This window comes from Protopterus annectens, chromosome 15.part0 (genome assembly GCF_019279795.1).
Source record: "Protopterus annectens isolate FY-2018-M chromosome 15.part0, PAN1.0, whole genome shotgun sequence".
In the NCBI taxonomy this organism is placed as follows: Eukaryota; Metazoa; Chordata; order Ceratodontiformes; family Protopteridae; genus Protopterus; species Protopterus annectens.
The window spans coordinates 156,691,221-156,715,176 of NC_056749.1; the positions used below are offsets into that span (position 1 = coordinate 156,691,221).

At 37.3% G+C, this 23,956-nt stretch overlaps 1 protein-coding gene across 2 annotated transcripts in view; it reads right to left on the reverse strand.

The window, feature by feature from the left end:
- PCDH19 (protocadherin 19) overlaps nt 1-23,956 on the reverse strand; it is a 709,183-nt gene that overhangs the window by 186,446 nt on the left and 498,781 nt on the right. For both annotated transcript variants that reach the window (XM_044057636.1, XM_044057635.1), the window contains exon 4: nt 955-1,127. In XM_044057636.1, the coding sequence (XP_043913571.1) occupies nt 955-1,127 (173 nt within the window). The remainder of the gene's footprint in view (nt 1-954; nt 1,128-23,956) is intronic.

Below are 23,956 nucleotides of genomic sequence, written 5' to 3' on the forward strand. Positions count from 1 at the left end.
ATTATTAAAGACTCTCAGGGGAAAAATATGGATATACACCTGGATTTAAGTGAGTTAAAATGTTAACTGTGATTAAACACAACTGAGTATCCAGGTATTAATGAGGCTATGGCCATTTCATGTGTTTTAAAACTGAAAAATATTTTAGGGTAATGTCTTTATATTTTAATACACCTGTAAGTGTATGTTTAATGTCTTTTTACTTAGGGTATAAAGTGTGTTTTCACTGCTTATTATTTAATTAAATTTAATGTATAATTGTAGCGTAAGTAACTGATTGATTAATTGATGTGTTATTTAAAGGCTGGGTGGGTTTGACAATGTTGTTCTGAGGAAGTCCCTACGAAGTGGGAAGAAAGTGCTTAACTTGGTCATTAAAGTTGTGTTCCTTCAGTGTTATGCTGTGCTTTTTTTATTCTACAGTCTGGTTCTTGTGGAGGAATTTCTATTTGTATTTATATTTGTTAACCAGTTTAGATCACTGACCCATTATTGTCCTATTCAACCACACCCTAAGTCAGAAAATGAAGCATCATTAAAAACGGATGCAGTAAGCAAACACAGAGGAAGAGGTAACACTGAACAATGTGAAAGTAAACAACAGGAAAACATTCATAATAAATTGTAAATTAATTAGACAAACAGAAAGAAATGCTCACTGGAAACATTTGTTTTGGCTAATCCATACCCTAAGTGATGCAACATACCAAAAACGTTCAGTTGATTCACAAGCTGCCTATTGCACATCACAAGTGAGTTGACATTTGTTATGTAGTTACATGAAGGCTTAATTTAGTACATAATATAGCCACATAACCTCTTTAGAGGTGATGCTCCAGGCATCAGCTACTCCTTTCAAGTAAAAGAACTTTAAATTTTATGTGAATTTCAAATATTATGGTACAACAGGTGTACCAGAAGGTTGGCTGTTTTCATCCATTGTGATTTGCTTACCTTGCAGTGGCAGCTGAGAACCCATGGTTGCGGTGTTGGTATTCAGTACATCATTGACAGCAGTGTCACAGTAGAGACCCCTCTGGACATCATGTTCACTGTCTGTCTGGTCACTTTCTTCATGGCCACTGTCTTTCAGACTGTTTCCTTCCAGGTCTTTGAATGTCGAAGTGCTAAATGAAGAAAGACCATTTATTTAGTCTCTAGTCAGCACAGTAGTTTTATATATTAAGAACATCCCACACAATTTTACTTAACTGTCCAAAATATGGCTGCATGACAGAAATACAAAAAACAAAGAAAGCAAAAAAAAAATGTACCTCAAAAATGTGATCTCAAAAGAACGAGCATCAGTGTTGAGCATCAGTGTATGCCAAAACTAGCAATCATAAGCAGTTTTGCTGGAAGCTACCCCAAATGTGCAGGCTTTGCTTCCATGCCCTTATACTTACATAAACTAACCCTGAGATTGCAGGGTCTTGGTATAAATAGATTTATATGAAAAACTCCAATATGAGACTTAAAAAAATAGACAATAACTCACTTTCCAAGTTAATCTTTTGTGTATCATAATTTAGGTAGTCACAATTCTGCCTTACTCCCCTCAATAGCACTATATTGACTATTGAAAATATAAAATTGTATTACATATAGCAGTTGTGCTGCTGATTAAATCAAACTGTCTTTAGTGGGAATGTCTTGTCAGCTATTAAAGTAAGATTCACCTGTTGAGACAATGGCTTTGTTATTAGCATGTGACTTCATGAAGCTGGCTGGTAAGCATACCTGTCAACTGTCCAGATTTTCACAGGATGTCCAGATTTTTTCTGCACATTTTCTGTCTGTTGCTAATGAAATGTTGTTTTTTTCTGGTTTATGTTTGCCAAATCATTGAGGATTGACATCAGATAATACTGACTGGCATTTGAGTTGCAGTTTCTATACCCTTCAGAAAATTCATGCTACTGCAAAGCCTGTTGTTCTATCAACCTTGTACGTTTGTAAGTGCAATATTTAAAAATTGTCCCTATTTCTGGGCCTTTGCCCCCATTCCTTATGGCTTTGTCAAGATTTCTTGCTCTAAGAGGTTGAGAGGTATGCTGGTAAGACATTTGTAATACAGCTGCTTCTTTTATATTAGTGACAGTTTTAAAACATAGTTATGCAGAGGGTTTTTCTTGCTGAAAAAGAAAATGGTCTTATACAACGAAATACGTAATCTTGGAATGGAAAGCATTTCATGCAGTCAATACATTCAGAAACATTTTGTCTACTACCTAAGGCTCACAGCTATGCCAGGCTAGTTAACAACTTATGTCGAGTATCACACTAGGATCACCAAGTAGAAAAACTGATTACCTTATAAGATTTTAAAATAATAGAATTTTTTTTCCATGATTTGCTGGATAAATTGTTGTTGTTTACTTCAAACAATTTATCACGCCTTAATTACTTTTGTTTCATTATTGCAAGTACTGTTCTGAAAATAACTCTATTCTGGCAATCAGCATCTGTGTTAATTTTATAAAAATCTTTTGTCTTTAAAACAATGTTTTTTTTTTACTTTTGCGTGGAGAAAGCAAATAAACGTAGGAAAAAATGGGTATTTCTAAGGTTAAGTGCAGAGCAATTCATAATTCATGAACAAAACAATATCAACAAAAATAGTTTACAGACATCAACATATTTCAGACTATGGAAAAAGAAACCATCAGTTTATTAGTACACACACGTGTGAGCATGCACACACACGTGCACGCATGTACACACACACACACACACACACACACACACACACACACACACACACACACATACCAATCCATGCACATATACATAAGTGTGTGTGTGTGTATATATATATATATATATATATATATACACACACACACACACACACACACACACACACACACACACACACACACACACACATATACAGGTGCACCCATTCATGCATATAAAGAAAAAAAAAAGTCACTTGCCCTAGTACTCTGCACCCCTAGAGTGGCATATGTTATAAGCAGAGTCACAAGTAAACTTATGTTTGCACGCAGCTCTATACATTATCTAAGCTTTAAGTAAGAGTAAACGTAAAAAAAATGGCATGAAGAGCATTAAAATGATTCTGTAGTTATACAACATTCATACATACTTTCCAAGCAGTGCTAAAATGTCAGTAATAATCATATGAAACTGACATACCAGTATATGTAGCTTATGTAGCTTTTATAAGATAATAGTTTGGGGGGTGAGTTGGCAGCTTGGGGGCTTGCCACCCTTGTAAAAAAAAAAAAACTTTTACATTTAAATGTTTTGCCCTTCTGTGTTTCAGGCATTGATTTTTGGTATTTTGGATTGTTGGCTTTGTGTAAGTTGATGATTTATAGTAGAATCATTCTGTGGTGTGAGGCCCAAATTTGATTTGGATGTAAAATAAAATACCAAACGACATGACAGAATAGATACATTGCACGTTTTGTGGAAAAACAGTAATAGCTGGTCATTTTTTGAAATTATTTTAGCACTTTAAATAGAATTTCATAAATGTTACACTTTCTAGGCAATTTTGTGACCATACCCATATGATCTTTGTGATACCAGGTTATAGTGAAAGTATTATGTAAGTGATGCCACAGAGAATTTTATTGCAGTGGATCTCCCTTTGTACATGTTGTGTAATGAAATACAAGACTTTGACAAAATGTTATTCCCACACCAATTTTTTTTTCTTTTTTTCAGTTAGTGGTAGGTAGTTACTGTTCCATGACAACAATGCTCTTATTTTCCAATCTTACATAAATGTGTGCCTGCATAACTATGCACATTTTCTTTGTAATAAAAGAGAAACTCCAAATTAACTGACCAGCTCCCTTTCAATATGTTTCCCATACCAATGCTTTCTTACTGCTGTGATAATAAGAGTGGCCAATTTCCAATGTTATCTTCCCATCCTCAGAGTGAATCCCCCCTCAACCTCTATTTGTAATTCTTTGTGATACCACCCTCTACATAAATTAACAAACAGCAATACAGAGGAATACCTATCCTTTCAGCATATAATTCCATATTCTGCAACATCAGCATTTGCCTTGGTCTTAGATATGCCATAGAAAGATTTATAAATGTCATCCCTTCTGTGAAACAATACACTGCCTTCACAATGAATGTCTCCATTATGCAAGTATGCCCTGATATAATTACAGTTATAATCCGGTATGAGACTGGCACCTCGGCAATAGTTGTGGCAACTTTGCAACTTTGTTACCATCTCCTGCCAAAAATGTTATTTATTTACTTGCTTATTTATTAACCAGGTAAATGAATTGGTCTTTTCACTCAATCTTAAGTCATGACCATAGCCATATGGTAGGGGTAAAGGCAATATATGTAGCTACATTTATGTAATTATTAATAAATATGACATAAATTTTCTTTCCTAAATCTTAAATGAAAAAAAACATTCAATTGGTTTGCTTTTGTTTTTCTGACTCTAACCTTTCCTACTGGTCTCCCTTCCAAGTTTGTCTTAATCATTTATAGGTTCATATGTGATTACTAGGCTAATGATCTGAGGCCTTTTTAAGCCAGGTCATGCTTCTCAAGATCAAAATCCTGTACCTTGTGTTTGTGAGTTAAACAGCTTAACAATTAAATCAATCCCCATTCTTTGGGTTCTTTACGTTCCTGTTTTTGTTGAACTGTTGTCTTCCTCAATCCAGATACACTTCTGTCTTTAAAAATCATTTAAGAGCAAATGCAAGTCATTTCTGTTTTTTTTTTCAAACTCAGAGCTTTTTATAACTCATTCCAACAAAATGATACATCATTTATTTATGTTTTTTATATTTACTGACTTTCTTAAGTCTGTTGCGGTGGTGGTGCTGCGGTAGCGCTCTCGCCTCACAGTAAGACGTTGTCCCGTTCGATTCTCAGTTAAAGAGTCTTCTGTCTGGAGACATGCGTGAATGGGCGTACCTTCGCTGAAGGTTGTGCTTCAGGGCTGGCAACTTGGCACGTAAAAATCTACTGCCAATCATTAGCAGACTGGAGTTCCGCTGTGGTGACCTCTAACCGGGAAAAGCCAAAAGACACAACAACTGACTTTGTTAAGTCTCATTAGGCATCATCTATTTTCAGGAGAATTCAGTTTGGCATTCATAGTAATTTGGGGATATCTGTCCAGGATACCAAGGAAATTCCTCTTCTGAAAATAGATAAATCAGCCTTACACCTTACTCTAATGTTTCAGTTTTGGCAAAAAGAGTGGGAAGGATAAAGAAAGCCAGTAATGTCATCAAAGGAATGTATAACACATGACCATGTAAATATGACAATAATTTAAGAACTCCTACTTTTGTTTTCAATAATTGCCATGGGATCTTTTACAGCTACTAGTAAGACATGCAGATGTAGTACAGCACTCCTGTTATCCTATACTAGAGCGTCAGTGTTGTATAACAAAATCAAACATCCATCAAACTAAATGTCCTTCCCATTAAACCTCTGGGACTATGTCTCTGCTTTTGCATTAAATTTCTATATCAATACAGCTTCATTTGTGTAGACAGATAAATCCCAAGCTACCTCCCAGGGAAACTGAATTTAAGTAGCATATCTGCCATCTGTTAATGTTGGTGTGGGAGAGGAGAAGAAAGATAAAGTTATGTTGGCTACCATCCTACCATCTCTTTAGGGGAAGGTGCCAGTGGCATTTGTTTGGACACTCTCACTGATGAGGAATCATTAGTCTCTGCTGTCTAAAAGGCAGCAGGGCCATTTGATTAGATATAGAATGAGACATGTACGTACATCGTGAACATCCATTGCATGTCAACACCCTGAATGCATCTGGGCATCTGCAGGAATGAGCTAGGGCCTACAGAAATAAACAAAGTCCAGCCAGCATGGATGGCAGCATTCCTTACTCTAAACTATCATTCAGTTGACAAGTTAGGGACACACAAATGATATGCATAGAATTTGAGCTATCAGTGTTAACAGACTGAATTCATACTTTTCCAGCATATAGTACCTACATGATACAGCATACTTATTACTTCAAAACAAGCCTCAAATTAAACATTTTGCTGTCATAGAAAGAATTCTTACAATAAAACCTAAACAGTGCCATATGGAAGCAAATCAGTTTTAGCAATGACTGCCACATTACACTATTTAAACTAAATTTTCAAGATGCTTATGTTAAGATTTTGCCTGCTTAAATACCTTCTCATTTAATTTTTATAAACAAAAAAACAAACAGCAGCAGTTCCAATAAGAACTCTCCAAACATCTGCACCAACTGGAAAGGCCACAGAAATACCTCACAAAGAGAATCCATGGCCTCCAACACCTGTCCTATGTGGACAGGCTGAAATCACTATCACTCTACTTGGTATCATACAGATTGCTCAGGGGTAATCTGTGTCTCGCCTACAAGGTAATCTCAGCCCCTGCCATACTAGAGATGCTCCATATCCAGAAATCTAACTCCTCACGCACTACCCACTCAAAAGGCCTGAATCTAATATGCAAAATAAACCTGTCTCTCCAGCATGTTTTGTTGGTCTCCCAGAGGCTGCCCATTTCTGGTATAGACTTCCCATACACGTCAAAGAGACCACCTCACTGACCCTCTTCAAGCACAGCCTTAGTGAGTGCATAGGAAACCACAAACTTGTCCCAGGGGTTCCACCTGTGTTCCTCATTGACAGGGATGACAGGTGCTGACTGAGGTTTCATTTTGGGGATAAACTCTAGTCTACGCTTGAAAGGGCCCCAGGGCTATTAGCCTAGTAACTTCCTATGATTCGATAGAGGTCTTAATTATTAGAAGCACATAAGAGGAAATATTCATGACAATCATTACACATCGAATAAAATAATATTATCTAATTGTGTTGTGAGGTACTTGCAAGGAATACAGGGCAGAGCTAACCTCAGCCGTAATTACTTTATTTTCATAGTTGTTGCATATTTGTAATCTCACAGGACACAGAGGCTACTTGCGGTTTTCTGTTGCTCCTACTGCTCTAACATACCTTTTGTCTTCACTTTCAACACTTACTTCAAGTTTTTATTTCCTATACTTTACAGTTCAATAGTCCCCTGCAATGCCAGCAGCACCACACTGAACATATCCCTGAACTCATCAAAAATGGCAGCCAACTTACAGCAACAGTAAAACGTATGTCTATTTTCCTGCTTACCACTGATCCTTACCCAGCTCTGTACTGCTGCTAAAAAAGGGTGCATACAACTCTGGATCGGCACTACCCTTCCCCACCTTTTCCCAGTTTACTACTGTAAATAAAACAGGAATCCCTGTACTATATTCTACTACCATTTGTGTCTATATTACTTCCTCATTTCCCTACCGTTCAGCAATCACTGATTGATTTCTTAGTCACTTGCAAGCTGCTTCTTCATCTCAACCTGCTCTGTTCACCCTTGCTACGTTCCGGCTCAATCCACTCCCCTATCCTAATCCCATTCCCATCTACCCCCCACATACTCTAGATTTATACACTCTAACCACACCCTCTTCACCATGTGACCAATTACAACCTCCTTCCATACTTCTCACAAACCATGCTCAGAAATAGACTCACCTCTCTGTAAACTAGCCACAACTCTCTGACTGCTCATCTCCCACTTACTCTGCTCTCTATACTACATAGCCCCTTCATACCATCACCCAACTAGTTCTTACTCTACTCCATCTACCGAACACCACAACAACATTCTTCTCTTCCATTACACACAGGCACTTCCTCTTCCCATCTCTATTCTCACTCTGCCTCACTCCTTTTCAACTAACATATTACAACATCGATTGAGTTGCAAACCTTATATTGCAAATACTTCCTCTATAGATAGTACATTTTCCTTAGTATCTTCTATAATCATATCCTAACATCATGCTCAAACTTGCAAATTACCATACTAGCAACCCTAACAGCACTAGCTCACATTACCACATACCGTGCACACCTCATGGACCCAATTCCACACCACACCACCTCCACCATTCCTAACAAGAAAGATACATCATTTACATTTATCATCCCACCATCTAGCATTCATAAACCCAGCTCTCATCATACATCATCACCTGTCAAAGCCATCAATCAACCCACTAAATGATCCATAAAACATGAAAAATACTTTACCAAACTCATAAAAACCTTGTCACAAATAATAGCTAGACTGTCTCTCAGCGGGAATATATATCCCAACCCTGGACCATCCATTTTTAATAAACCATACCTACCCAAAACCACTCCCATGTCATATTCACAATTCCTAGAAAAGCCACAGATATATTACTACTAAACATTAATATTCGAAGTATCTTAAATAACACATGAATTTCATGCCACTCTCTCAATGTACTCCTCAGCTATAGTCCTATTAATAGAAACATGGCTAAAACCTGACACCAGTAACAATGAAATCCTAGCTGTAGGATGCAATATACTATGTAACAACTGCAAAATCAGAAAGGGTGGTGGTGTTGCAGCAATATTTAAAAATCACATTGCAGTTGAAACATTGGAACTCCACTACCCTGCCTTTTCCAATACTGAACTTATCATTTCTAGACTTAAACTTAACTCCAAAAAGGTCATTAATATAATTCGATGTTAGATTCCACCCAGTAATAATATACCAAGAGAGAAAACGTACTTAACTGGGTCTCTGAGACACTGCCTCAGGAAACTTATTATGGGTGACTTAAACATAGACTGGCAAACATGTAATTCAGGGAATCCCACAAAATACATTGACCTCCATGGGTTCTTTCAAACCATTAAAACACCCACAAGAAATGATAAATCAACCAATAGACAGTCAATCCTTGACTGGATTTTGATAAATAGACCAACCCAAACCTATCACTCTGGCTCCAAACAGCTTGGGTGGTCACCTACCAACTTTCCTGATAAGACAACGCTCAACTCTTGCCAAACCCACTACATGCAAGGGAGATAAAGGAAACTTTGAAAGCATTAATGTTATATCAACCCTAGAAAAATGTAACTGGAAGCCTCTCAAGATACTTAACTTTGAGGGCACTCTTCACTTCAACCTTTCTAAACATCCACAACTCCTGTACACCCCCCCCAAAACCATCAGAATTAAATCCACCTATGCTCCTTGGCTGACTAAAGAGACTAGATCCTCCTAAAAACAGAGATAAAGCTTGGGCCCAATGGCAACAAAATAGATTGCAAGTTTCAAAAATAATGTACCTAGAACTAAGAAACAAATCCAAAAATATGGTGAGGCAAGATAAAATAAACTATTATCATAACATGCAAACTAAATACCAAAACAACCCTCAACTTCCCCAGCTTCACCTTTACAACCAACTTACATTAGCCCACAGAATTATGTAGCATCAGGATAAAACTCTGTCACTTCAAACTCTAATACAACCATACACTAGCAACAGGGTGCTGCAATCAGATAATAAACCCCTTCTCAAAGTAACTAAAGCAAACAACACAGCAGGAGCATCTGTCCTCTGTTATTACATTGCCAAAAAATGGAATTCCCTACCGGTCAATATAGCAAGTAGTAACTCCTTAGTACACTTCAAAAGTTCAATAAAGACACAACTGGCAGGAACATGCCTCTGTAACTGTGGCAGCTCAGGCTAGATCAATGCCCGTCTCCCCTCTTTAAACCTATTGCTGTCTTACTTCTACCTACTATAGCTACTATCATATGAGCCTCACTAAGTCTATTTGAATATTCCAGCATAACTGCAAACAGCTTCTCTAACTTTAAGTGTCCTACGTTTAACTGGCTCTGCTCTATTATAAACTTATTCTCTATAAATGCTGCCATTAATTGTTTATGTTGTAATTTCATAAACAATGTCACTTGTATTCTTCTATATTTTAATAATGTTTAAATTGTATTTGTCAAACTCATGTTCAAATGTTATGTGTCGTAATTGTGGAGCTTTTCTCCCCTGGCCTCTGCTGAAAAAGGACATTTGTCCAGTCGGACTTTCCCGGTAACCAAATGTAAAATAAAAAAATAAATACACCAAATATGTGACCAGATGGGGAGATTCTTCTGTGGAGTACACCAGATATGAAACCAATTGGGGAAATACTTGTAAGGAATATACCAGGTATGCAACCACTTCGGGAGATACTTATGCAACCACCATTGTAGTTTATGTCATTATTCAGGAGCTGAACATCCTTGATTTTATATATATATTATATATGTGTGTGTGTGTGTGTGTATATATATATATATATATATATATATAAAAATATAAAAGTTTCCATTCTGTTTTACCAAATTTAATTGTCTCAGTCTTTAGTGAGTGTACCTTTAACATAGTCCTATAACTGACTTCTACATACAGCATATATAATACAGTATGATGTTCATTATTAACACTAAGCTCCTTTCCCTTACAACTGATTGTTGTACGTCTACCGCCTGTATATCACAGATGCCACGTCAATGATCAATAACTGTTTAATAATTTCTATAAGCAATCTATTTGTCTTGTGCCTTTATGCTGTTTTATTTCCATTGTTATATGCATCCTTGTAATACTTTTTGATGATTAACTGCAGAAGCTAACTTTGCAGTCTAACATCTCATGTGGAAATACATAAATAAATGAAGTAATTTTGTATTTTAGCCTATGGTATTCAAACATCATAGATTTTCAGAGAAGTACTTACATGTTATAAATAGACTTGCTGAAATGTGTGTGGTAATATAATAATTAATGTTAGAAAATAACACAGGTAAACAGCAAATAAAAATGGAAATGTGGGGAGGGGTACTTACTTTGTAGTGTTTTGAGTACCTGTCACAAATCTATATTTTTCCCTTAAAGTGGTTAAGTGAAAGACTATGAAGAATGTCCTTGTGACAGCTGAAAGAGAAAAGCAGTAGAAATCATAATGTATACAAGTATATCACCTCTGGCTGAATCAAATTAAATTTGAGTCAGGGAGCTAAACTGCTTTTTAAAAGGAACGGTGAATGAACACTCTAAGCGAATGTTCTACCATTCTACAATATTAAAAAAAGGATTTGCTTAAAGTTGCTTAAATTCTACACATACTAAAGACAATAGTTCTTTCTGTTGTGATTGTTTTGTTTTTACATTTTTTTTTAATTCCTTTATATTTTATTTTCCCTGGACATCACCTATACTAAAATAGATTAAATGTAATAGACTTTGCTTGAAGAGACTGACTGATTAAAAGGCATAGATGATTTTAGACCTCCTTTGTAGCTGACCACCTTACACCACCACTGATACAACAATACAACACCATTCTGCAGATAATCATAGTGCCATTCAATAACATGGCTAATTAAGATGGTTCTCTGTCAGAATATTAGAAACAATGTATACATTTTATACGACTGATAGTATTTGCTGATTTTAGATGCAGGGAATAAATTTGTCTAGCTTACAGACGGTATTACTTGAGATGTTATATAGAGAGCTGAGTTGGTGTAGTGGTGTGTTGAGCTGACTGTAGATCAGAAGGTTCTGGGTTCAGTATTTGGCAGTGGTGTTTTATTGGCTGGGCTTATAAGGGCCTCACGGCCAATAGCCTAGTAACTTCCTATGATCCTATGATTTAATGGAACTTTGCACAACATTTCTCCAGTTAGCTTCTTTCTTGGCTAGGCTGCATTCTTTCTGGAGTAAGTACATCTTTGCTTATGCCTGCATTCATTTTTGCTTGGTCCCCTAGCTTCATGCCACATCAAATATATGTACTATAAGTCAGGTATCCAAGCGGTTTAAAGATGCAAATGCCATGTGGGAGTGACTGAGCGTTGAGCGTGTATGTTTGTCCATATGTACTGTTATTTGTTGGCATCCTGTGTCCGTTTACAGCCCCGAATGCACTGTGTCATGTGGTATTTCCTGGTTGTCTTGTAACCCTGTACTGAAGTACAATGAATGAATGAATGAATGAATTCATTAATTAATGCTTGAATTAGGGGACTCTGTCTGCCAATTATGGATCATCTTGCGATGTAATGGTTTGCAATAAGGTTGCCTAATTATATTGCTATAGCAAGTATTGTATTCTAAATATTTTAAGCAAATGACTTGTACTTGTACATGCAAACAAGAAAATGAAAAGGTCAAGCCTTTCAGGCTGTTTCTTTGCTTCTTTTCTTTGTAAAACCAGGCCTTATTCCGCAAGAGTATGTTCCATTCTGTTAGCAAAGGTGGAAAATGTCATAGTCCATTATAAGAATCATATAACTGTGTACGACTTCCAATATTCTCCTGTAGACTAATATATTTATCCCAGCACAGTGTTTTCAGATAAAAACTCTTATTTGGGTTTAAAAATATCAGAGCATATGTTTACAATGCATTTTTCTTTTCTTATACATTTCTTATAGCTTTTCTATCAAATGTAGTTGTATAAGGCACCAAAGTGATGCATTTCTTATAGATTTTCTATCAAATGTACTTGTATAAGACACCAAAAGAGTTGCAAGTAATCATTTTCCATGACCTATTGAAGATCAGATATCTCTACATCTGTCTTCTTGTCTTGGCGGATATCTTCCTACTTGCACAGCCCTCAAAGAAAGAATGTTTTAATGATTCTTTCTACTGGCTGCCAGTCTATGGCATATCATTATAATCTACTGTGAGATGTAAAATTTCATAATTCTGTCTAGTCTGCAAATAAAATAATTCCTTTCTAACTCCTGGCTTTCCTGGCTGATAATTTCAGCTCTAATCCTTTAATACTTTTATACACTGTCTCTTTCCTTTTCCTTGTTTTGATTTCTCTCTTAATTTTGCTTTTAATCCTTATTTATCCTGCCCCCCCACTGTGCTCCACTTATTACTTCTAAAAGTACTTATTTCTCACTCCCACCTCTCTTCCTCTCCTCTTCCTCTTTGACTGTTTGAATGTTCCGCTCTGACATTTGCTTTATAAGTGAGTAGTATACTTACTCACTTGTAACATGTCAACACATTTAAATATTAAATAATGATTTTATCTTGTTTTACCAGTGGTATATGTATATTATTCTACTTATCAAATGTGTACTAACATTTGTATTAATCTATGAATTTATGGTATATTGTAATATGGTGTCAGTTTTCACATATGCGTATGACTTTTCTGCTCTTATATCTGTGAAACTTTTTTCTCGAGGCCTTCACTAAAATGGATAAAATTATCCACCGAACTTTCCTGGTATACAAACGTCAATAAGTAAATAAATAATAAATACAAACCCCTTGAATATATTTTTGAACATATGAAACACCTATAACTGTTAATAACTGCATTCTACTTCTCTGAAGAATGTATGACAAGCCTTTTCAAAAGAAAACACTTTGTTCCTCACAGGCTGCAAGTACCAGACTCCTTTTAAGTCTGAGAACATCCTGTTGCGTTTTGAGTATTTCAGTGAAAAAGGTATGCAAAAACGTACCACAAAGTAATGGTCACATCTATAATCAGCAGCTAACCAGACTAAATCAAACCCAATATCACTAGACCATTTCTCTCTTCAACCAGTCCCTACTGCTACTGTTAAAAAACTATTTCTAAAATTAAACCTATTACATCTGCATCTCACAACCTCTCAAGTGAGTACCTTAAAATGGCAGCAGATGCCATAGCCTATCCCATCTCCATTCTGTTGAGCTCATTTTTGAAAATGTTGTCCACCCATATGGAAAAAATGGTTTATACTACCCTGCAAAAAGAAGGCACCTCAGTGAAACTCTCTAAGTATGCACTGATAGCCATTCTTACCCCCCATATCTAAAGTACTGGAGAAATGCATGCATACTCAGCTTCTCAGCTACTCGTCAGAAAATCAGCTAATCTTCCCCATCCAGTATAGCTTTAAGGCTCACCACAGTGATATTAATGCTCTGTTTCAATTCAGTTCTACTGTAAATGCACAGAGAAATGCAATTTCTACACTTTTCTAAGATTTATCTAAAGACTTTGATGTTGTATCCCATGAAAACCTCTTACTCCAACTCTCTAAAATATGGCTAGTTGATACCTCTCTCCATTGGTTCCATAGCTACCTATCAAACAGGGTTTAGGCAGTTAATTGAAGCATTATATCCCTACTTTACTCCCAGTAAAAATGTAAGTCCTGCAAGGCTTCATAATAGGTCCCCTGCTTTTTAAACTCTTCATTAATGATCTTCATACTGCTGGGAGATCAAGCCACTATAATGCAATATACTGATGACTCTATGCCGATGTGCTCACCAAAACACTAACAGAATGTCAACTATAACCCAGATTGCATTCTCCTCTATTGAATATTGAGTAAAGAAATCTCAACCCCTACTAAATCCTAATAAAATAAAATGATTTAGTCCCAAACTCCTCTTAAATCAAAAGACATATTTTACCACCATCTCTTCTTTTAACAACACTAAGATCAAACAAACAAACTGAAAGGGCTAAACTTCTAGGTGTCATAATTTGATCAACATGTTAACTAAGCCATAAAAATCAAACCAGAACTAGGGTATTTATTTAGAGTAAAATTATTCCTCACTAATGAAGCTAAAAAACATAACATGTACTTATGTACTGCTTTCTCAACTGCATGATTTCTGCATTTCCCCATTTTCAGTAACCTGCAAGCCACATTGATGGCAACGTTTAAACAATGTTACAACGAAAGCACCAGATTTGCCATGAACCATCACTACTGGCCATCCACCATCTAGCATTTAGGCAATTTAATTGACTAGAACTACCCTATTACCTATCTCAATCACAACTTGTTACTGAACACAAAATCTTGTATAAGCCAGACAACTGTCCAACCATAAAACATCATAAAACTCTATTCACCCGAAAGGGATCAAAAGACTAATCTCTGCTCACCATAACAACATCTTACAATGCAGCAGAGAACTCCCTATACTCAAAAAAATTAAAACTGTGGAACTCTATGCCTCTCTAGCACTAAAAACAAACCAAAATGCATATTTCTTCAAAAAACAATTAAAATGTCACCTGAGAGAAAATGGGTCTGCTCCTATATCTCACCAAGCTGAATACCATAATACCAATACTTCACCTCTTACTAGGTATCTTACCAGCTCAGGTAGAGTACTGTAATCCATTAATGGCTGCAGCTCCTAAAAAAATGCACCCACCATTTAGTCCATCTCAAATGTCATTTTATGCCTTTTCCACATTTCTTAGCTTCTCATCTGCTCCTTCTCCTTGTGTTCTTTTTCTTTTGTTTTCTGTAACATTCAGTTGATGCCTGATTTTTGTCCACTTCTGGTTTGATTTCTATTCCTACTTGACATCAATATGCTTCTTTTAAACTAAGCAGAGAAGCCATCTTAGACTTGTTCTCCTCATGATTTAAAAATTTCTCTATGTTTGTATATGGTATAGTTAGCAGATATGTATGCACTCCTACGATTATAGACCTATACATGTAATCAGCTTTGAGGAGGCCAACACCTCCTTCAGAATGCACAATATATAATATTGGTATACACTGATTTTTATGGGCCTATATCAGAATCGCAAAAGGTGTCTTTCATGAATACATGTTCATCGACACATAACCGAAGAACGAGAACAGCTAAGTACCAAAAGAGCGAAATGGAGAATGCCGAACAGATTTTCTTGGCTAGCAGGGTGATCGTGGGGATGAGGAAATTAATCCTATTCCCCACTGTAGTGCAGTCTCGGAGTTGGTATATATAAGTAGGGGGGGTGCAGGGGGGGCTTGCCCCCTGCAAAGGTTTGTACAGTTAGGTTTACCTTACCTGTATGGTGCTGTTACTTCTGGGAATGCACTCAGCGTTCTCCATTTCGCTCTTTTGGTACTTCTCTGTTCTCATTCTTCGACGTTTATGTGTTGATGAACATGTATTTGCAAAAGATAGCTTTTGCGATTATAATATAGACCCGATTTTTATATATCATTTGGTAAGCATGTATATCATTTGGTAAGTGTGAAGCATTTTTTTGTTTTTGTTTTCCTCGACAACTGATCCAGTACCATTTGTGGCCAGTCAAATCACCCCAAAACTGTAAGTTAGAACAGAAAGAGAAAATTACTTTATATTTTGGACTTTGTTCCTAGATGTCAGGGCTGTTTTCAATACTAAGTTTAGTCTTCTAAAAATATTCCTTACTGAGTTTTGTTTGCATTTGTTCATGTTTTATTTTCGATCCTTCATCAGTTCCCAAATATTTATACACTCCCTCCAGCACAAGATCCTTTAGATCACATTCCTGTCCCAGACACATATTTTCTTGGTGTTGCAGCTTTCCAGCTTTAAATGTTGCTTTTGCATATTTATCAAGACCTAATGACACTCACATACCACTTGGTAAAGTTTTGACCACTTGCAATTGTGCTTTCAGCTCCTCATCTGATAAAGTACACAGTTTTAAATCATACACAGAAAAAGGAGAAATCTTTACTCTCTGTTATTTTCTTGGAGCCAAACTATAACCACAACCTCATTTGCTAAGTAGAAAGTTTACTGGATTAAGGGCAAAACAAAAGAGCAGCGGTGACAAAGAGACATCCTGGAATATTCCCCATTAAATTTTTATTTCTGAGACAATAATTTGTCCTTTAACATGCCTTAGCTGCAAAGTGGTTTGTCGTTGCTTCCTGGTCATGGTAATATAATTGATCAGTACAGGGTATATCTTATAAATCTGTAAGCATTCCTTTATCCGCAAATGTGGGACACTGTCAAATGTTTTATATAATCTATCCATGTCATAATGGAGAATTGTAAAAAGGGAGGAATCTATTTTAACAACAAAAAGATCCTTTGTTCCTTATGATTTTCTTTTGTTACCCTTTTGTTCTATTACCATGATTGAGTTTTCTTTTAATTCCAGTATATAGTTTATACATCATTGGAAGGTAAGTTATTGTTCTATAGTTGTTAGGATAGCTAACATGTTCACTCTTATGGATGAGCATAATTTTTCATGTTGTTAACTTGTTCTGTGTCTGTTCTGGATGCGTATATAAGGAGTTCTTACTCTGGGCTAAATCTTCATTTAAAGATATTAATACCTTTTAGCCAGAAGATAGGTACTGCATTTGGGCTTGTGTTTTCCATTTAGCAGCTTTTCTTTATTTTGTGTCCATTTCTCAGGCCATTAGTTTATCCTATTTCACATTCTGGACATTTGAACTTCTTACTGTTTCTTTTACTTTTTCTATCTATTCTGCATCTTTGTTATGTTCCTCAGGATCTTCAAAGATATTTCTCCTAAATGTTTCTAATTCTTCTTTTTTTTGGTGGTGTTTCTATTTCTTTTGCTTTGTTTCCCAATTCTCTATAAAACTTTTTTGAATCATCAATGAATTGCTTATTTTGTATTTTTACTATACATTTATCTGCATATATTCTAGAAGTCGTTTTGCCTGTGCTGACATGTTTAGTTTATTATCTGCAGTACTGTAAGATACACTCTGGTGTTGTGATACTGAGCATCACTTTTATCATGTCTGTGGTTCCAAGTATTTTTGTTACTCTGTTCTCTCTTCTGTCTCTTCTAACAATGATACTTCTTCCCTTAACTGCTTTATAGTTTTCCTTATCTGATGCATTCATGATGGCATTTGATTTCTTCTTTTCCTTTCCTATATTTCTCTGTGTTTTTGTGGTATGACTTTATCTGTTATTAATTTAGCTGCACAGTAATATATCCTATTTACTTATGTTATATGAGATGAATTTTTATTAACAGTCTTGATTACAGTGTTCATTTGTTTTATCAGACTTCTAACATTTTGGGTCTTACTGACTTTCTTTATTTCATTCATCAATCTTAAATATGTCTCTCCATCTCTATTAAATCAAGCAGCTGTTCCCTTAGATCATGTTCTTCTACACTGAATGCACATTCTCAGGGCTCTGTTTCCATTAGGCATTCTATAGAAAGTTCCAGAACATCTTCCTGTGGCATATTTGTTTTAGCTGCATCCTGTGTGCATCCATTGCTCTTTCATACGGCAACTCACTGGACTATTACTCCTCAACATTGACTGTGTCATAACTGCCACTGTTTCCTGCTTCTTCCCTTGTTGTGCAGCCACAACTGAACTTTTGTACTGGCTTCTTACTGAAGCTTGCAGAGTATATTTATGAGGCAAGTGATCAAATTGATTTTCTGCATTAAATCCTTCACTTTGCAGGTAATCCATAACTTCAGTTTCTACTTCTTTAATTTCTCTGTTACTAATTCTCTTTTCTACTTTCCCCTTTGTTTTCTTATTTTTTGTATTGTAAACGTTCCATACCCAATTGTTTTTGCCTGTATTTCTCTTCAAACTGATTTATTTGTTTAGTTATTGACATTTTTTGACTGGGAAAGTTCACTGGGTTAAGTTCATAGGTTGGAACTAGGCTATCGGCCCTAGGGCCTATACAAGCCTAGCCATAACAATTCCCTGACTATTTCTTCCCACACTATTTACTTTCCTGGACCCCTGTCTAGCAGGGTGACTGATGTGATCCCTGGGATGATTTCCTTTCTCCCATCCTATCATCAAGGTTCCTTTTGAAGAGGGCCAAAGAGGCACTCTGCTTGACATGTATGGGCAGTCTATTCCAGAGTCTGGGGAGTCTCTGGGTCAGGAACCTATCCCTCCAGCATGTTTTATTTACTGTGATAACAAGATTTAGATTCCTGGAGCATGTGGCTCTGAGGGATTGGGATTTCTTTAAGTGTAGCATGTCCAACAGCTCTGGGTTTGACATGGCCTTGTATGTTAAGCAGAGATCACCTCTGAGTAGACGATATGTGACAGAGTATAGCTGGAGTTTTTTAAGGCGGTCAGCATGGGGCATCTGCTTTAGGCCTGTGATTCTTTTAGTGACGTATTTCTGCGGCCTTTCCAGTTGTTGCAGATGTCTTGAGAGGCACATACCAAATGGGGCATTGTATTCTATAATGGGTCTAATGAGGGATGAGTACAGTGGGACAATGACCTCCATTTTTCTGGATGAAAAGCCCTTAGTGATGAGGTGTGCCACATAGAAGGATTTCCTGACTGTTGTGGCGATGTTTTGGAAGGTGAGACCACTGTCCACCTGTGTCCCTTAGTCTCTTATCACATTTTTGGTGTTTAGTGTACTGCCACCTATGTGATAATTCACGGGTACATGTTTTTTCCCAAAGGGGATAACTATACATTTCTTGGCATTGAGCTTGAGCCCATGGCTCTGGCACCAAGCATCTGTTTCTGTAAGGCCCTTTTTTAGAGTATCCACATAATTTGGGGATTCAATAATGGCTTCTAGTTTGAAGTCATCTGCGAACTTTGTTAGCCAGAGTCCCTTAGTGTTGGCCTGTACTTCAGAGAAGTAGATGCCAAACAAGAGAGGTCCCAGGACAGTACCCTGAGGTACTCCACTTGTCACTTGTCTGGAGCTGGATTTGGAGTCAGCTACATTTGCAGTGTGGGTTCTGTCAGTAAGCCAGTTGGCAACCCATCGAGTGACGTAGGGATTAATGCCTAGCTTAGTAAGTTTATCTATGATTCCAGAGTGGGGGATGGGGTCAAAGGCCTTGGCGAGGTCCAGATAGGCTGTGTGGACTGCCTTACCATCGTCCATGGCTCTGGAGACTGATTCAAAAAAGTCAATGAGGTTCAGGAGACAAGATCGGCCCTTCATGGACCCAAACTGGGTGGGGTCCAGTTTTTTTAAGGTTGCCAATGTCTTTGTTTATAAGTTCCATGATAATACATTCCATGGCCTTGCAGATCAGGCTCATCAGACTGATGGGGCGGTAGTACCCGGGATCCAAGGTGGATCCCCCCTTGTGGAGTGGGATAATTGTAGCCGCGCGCTACTCAGTGGGCACAAAGCCTGAGGTGAGGGTATGATTAAACATGACACTTAGGTGAGGTGCCAGTTCATTTTGTAGTTCATGTAGTAAACAGCCCGGGATGTCATCTGGTCCCATGGATGCTGTATTCTTAGCTTTGGAGAGTGTGTTTTTTACCTGTGTGGCCGTTATTACCAGAATTTGGCAATCTTCCAGTATTGAGCTGGGCCATTTCGGGGGTGAGAGGGGGGTGAAGTTGACACTGAATCGATCTTCCAGGATATTGGCAATATCCTTGGGATCAGTATATTCAATGCCATTCTGTTATAGCTCAGAGTAGATCTGAGCATTGCCATTTAGATTCTTGACATAGTTATAGAATGCCCTGTGGTTATCTTTGGAATGTTTGGCAATTTTATTTTCGTAACTAGCTTTGGAGGATTTTATGAGGGATCTCAGCTTCTTACTGAGGCTGGTAAGGGAGTTTTTTGCATCCTGGGATTTTCCTCTTTTCTGCAACAGTTTTTTCCTTTTGTTGTAAAGTTTGTTTATGGCAGGGGACCACCAGATTGGCTTCCTTTTTTGGAGGAGAGCATCTTGGTTCTATTTGGGATGGCACGATTCATGCATGAGTGGATGTGCTCGTACAGTGCCTTAGTGTAGGACTCAGCAGTCGAACTTTCAGTTCCCGTCTGCATGGGTGTCATGAAGTTTGTAACTTCTGACTTGAGTAGCATGAAGTTAGCCTTGGAGAAGTTTTTTATGGAGGTTTCCTTACTGGGGGGTTGGGGTGGGATGTGGATGTTAAGGGTGATTAGCTTATGGTCTGACCTGACCAACGAGGGAGTGACCATAGGTATGGAGCATCGATTTCCCATGTTGATAATGACCAGGTCTAGGATATTGGAGCCCCTGGTGGGACTATGGATTAGTTGATCCAGGGCATTGGAATTTATGAATTCCAAGAACCGTTGGGCAAAGGTGTTGGTGCACGAGTAGTTTTCCCAGTTAATGGCAGGACAGTTGAAATCACCCAGTATTAGGGTGATTGGTTGTATATTAATATTTTCCAGTATGTTTAGAAAGGTGTAGTGAGAATCTTGTAGCATGGTGGGGGATCTGTAGCAAGCTACAATTTGGATTGCAGTCTTACCTAGTGTTAGTTGCACCTGGAGAATTTCAGACACATTGTGTTGGGCAACTAACCTGGTGGTGTGAATATCCTTGGTGAATATGGACACTCCTCCACCTTTAGTGTTTCGATCCTGGTTTGGTGGCTGAAAAGTGTGTTAAGAGTTGTAGCCTGGTATTGCAGGGTTGCTCTCTGGAGCCTTGAACCAGGTCTCAGTTACTGCACAGATATCAATGTTCTCTATTTTTAGGAGTGCCTCGAGAGAGTGCATTTTGAGGTTTAGACTTTTAGCATTGAGTAGCATTACCTTCAGATTTTGTATGCTTGTACCTGTTATGGTGGTGGTTTTGTCCTTTGAACTTTGCCTAAAAAAGTTAGAAACCCATTTTCAGTGGAGGTCCCTGGAGAAAAGCTCCACAGAGATACTTGTTGCCGAGAACTTTAAAGATAAAATATACAATGACATAGGTTTAAAAAAAGTCATATTAGCTATTAATATATAACATGCAGCAATTAACAACCAAAGGCTTTCACATACAGCTGATTTTTTAATCAAGTTAGGCAGATTGTTTTAAAAGGTTATGGGATTTAAGACATTTTCCCAGAGGGAGATCAGAATATGTTAGATAATGTACAGAAAGTTATTTAGAATTTGAGAGGACAGGAAAGCAAAGGAGAAGTAGTTATATTTCTATTTGTTTAAGGTGGCTTAGACTTTTGTGGGCAGGAGCAGATATGACTATTGAGGTAGTGGCATTTTAGTGCAGTTTTAAAGGATTTTAGGGAGTCTAGTTGCGTCACTGAGGAAGGTAGGGCATTCCATAACCAGCAAAGAAGTAGGAATATAGACTTTGTCCTGCTCTTTTGTTGGGTTTGGATAAACTTAAAAGCTGTGTCTTGTTAGACCGAAAATGTTGGGTAGGGATATAGGACTGTAGGATAGGATGAAGTGCAGGGCAGTTGCTTGGTTTATAAATCAGTCTGTGGGCAACAGTAGGTCCAGTGTAATGTAAGTAATGGGGGAGTTCCAACCAATTTAATTCCAACATGGCCTGACAGTGGTTTGTGTGGTGTGGCATCCAAAGGCAAATGTTGCTATTGTACAGTAAGTAACGGGATTGCAGTTTGTTACTGAGAGATGTGTGAAGATTGGTGAAAACAGAACTACTGTAAAGGAGGGAAGGGATAAGTAGGGTGTTTGCAAGTTTAGTTTGGTTGGTTTATCTAAACAAAGTGTATGTCTATGAAGTTTGCCTAGCTTGATGTGTTGTTTTTTTGATTGCATAAAAATATGCTGTTCGAAGGCAAGTTTGTCTTTTTTACTTATGCCTAATAATTTAGCTGTCTTCACTAGTTCTATTTCTGTATTGTTTAGTGAATCTATTTTAAAGTCGGAGGTTGGTGATTTTGTTGAGAAAAGTAGGAGCGTAGATTTTTGAGGGGGTTCAGTACTCGTGCATCATTTAGCCATGTTTCTGTGAAGGTAAGGATATTTTGTGTAATTCTAAGGAGATCCAAGAAGTTGCAGGAAGAAGAGATAATAGGAGAACCTTCGGCATATTGGACTTACGTACTTTGTTGAATGCTTTGTGAAGGTTATTAATGAACATATTGAAAAGGAGAGGCCCCAGAAAAAAACCTTGGGGCACTCCTATGTTATTGGCCAGGTAATCAGATTGTTTATTTTGCCATCTGACAGATTATTTTCTGTTGTTTAGGTAGCTAGAAAACCATGTTAGAGAATTAGGGGGAGCATCCTAGTTTTTGTAAACCTAGCAGCAGACCGGGGTGTGAAAATGTGTTGAAAGCCATACATAGGTCTAACAGGATTACTGTAGTTAATAGACCAGCTTTATTCACAGTATCAGTGAAAGAGAATAAAGCTGTAGTGGTAATGTGTGCTGGACGAAATCCATGCTGGGTGGGTGCAAGGAGACCATTGTCACAGAGGTTCTTGAGGAGTTGAGCATGTACACACTTTTCTAAGATTTTTGATCGTGGTGACAGTAGAGAGATGGGCCAATAGTTTGAGAGATCATTAGTACTACCACCTTTGTGTAATGGAGTAATAATGGATTTTTTCCAGAGTTTGGGGACATATGATTCTGAGATGCTTTGGTTTATAAGAATACTGACAGGATAGGCTATTTGCATCAGCTGCAAATATCTTTGCTACTATATTTTTTTACTGATTAGTTTCACTTTCTCCTTTGCATAATTATTTTACCATATTAAATCTCGTTTTCTTTCCAATGTCCATATTTCTTCTTTGTATGTCTCCCACTCACCCTGTTTGTCCTTACTTTGGGGACTCATTGTTCCATCATGCTGTGGCATAACCTGTGTTAAATTTTCTACATTCAATCCTTCACTTCATAGGTATTCCATAACGTCAGCTGCTTGTATTTGTTTAACATATACTTTACTAATCTTATGTTCTATGTTTCCCCTTTATAATCTTATTTTTTGCAATGTGAAGTTTTCCATATCTGGGTACCTTTGCCTGTATTTTTCTTCAAATATCTTTGGAACTGTTTTCTTTGTATTATTTTGTTTGTCTTTCTACTTTTCACAAATATTCTACGATATCAGATCTCTCTCTTCCTTTTCCGTGTCTCCTTTTTACAACTTTCAAAATTCTCTAGATTTTGTTTTTTTATATTTTGCACTTCCTCTGTCACTTCTTTTTCCAAATGGCCCAAGGTTTCTCGGTCTGCATAATGTTTCTCATGGATCTATTGTATTAATGAATACAAATTTGCATTTGAAGCTTTTGACATTTTTTTCTTGTGCAAGTATTTTTCTTTCCTCTAATTTCTCTCTTAATAGTTTTGAATATCTTCTGTCTGGAAATTCTGGGCTTCTTGCATACTAGTAACAATGCACTATTTCTTCTTTATCCCCAGTAGTCCACTCTATCACATTTATGGCTATTTTCTGGCCTGTCACTTTTTGTGAGCTACTACCTTCTGCAATGGGGGGGGGGGGTATCCTCTCCCTGTGCCTTGCATAA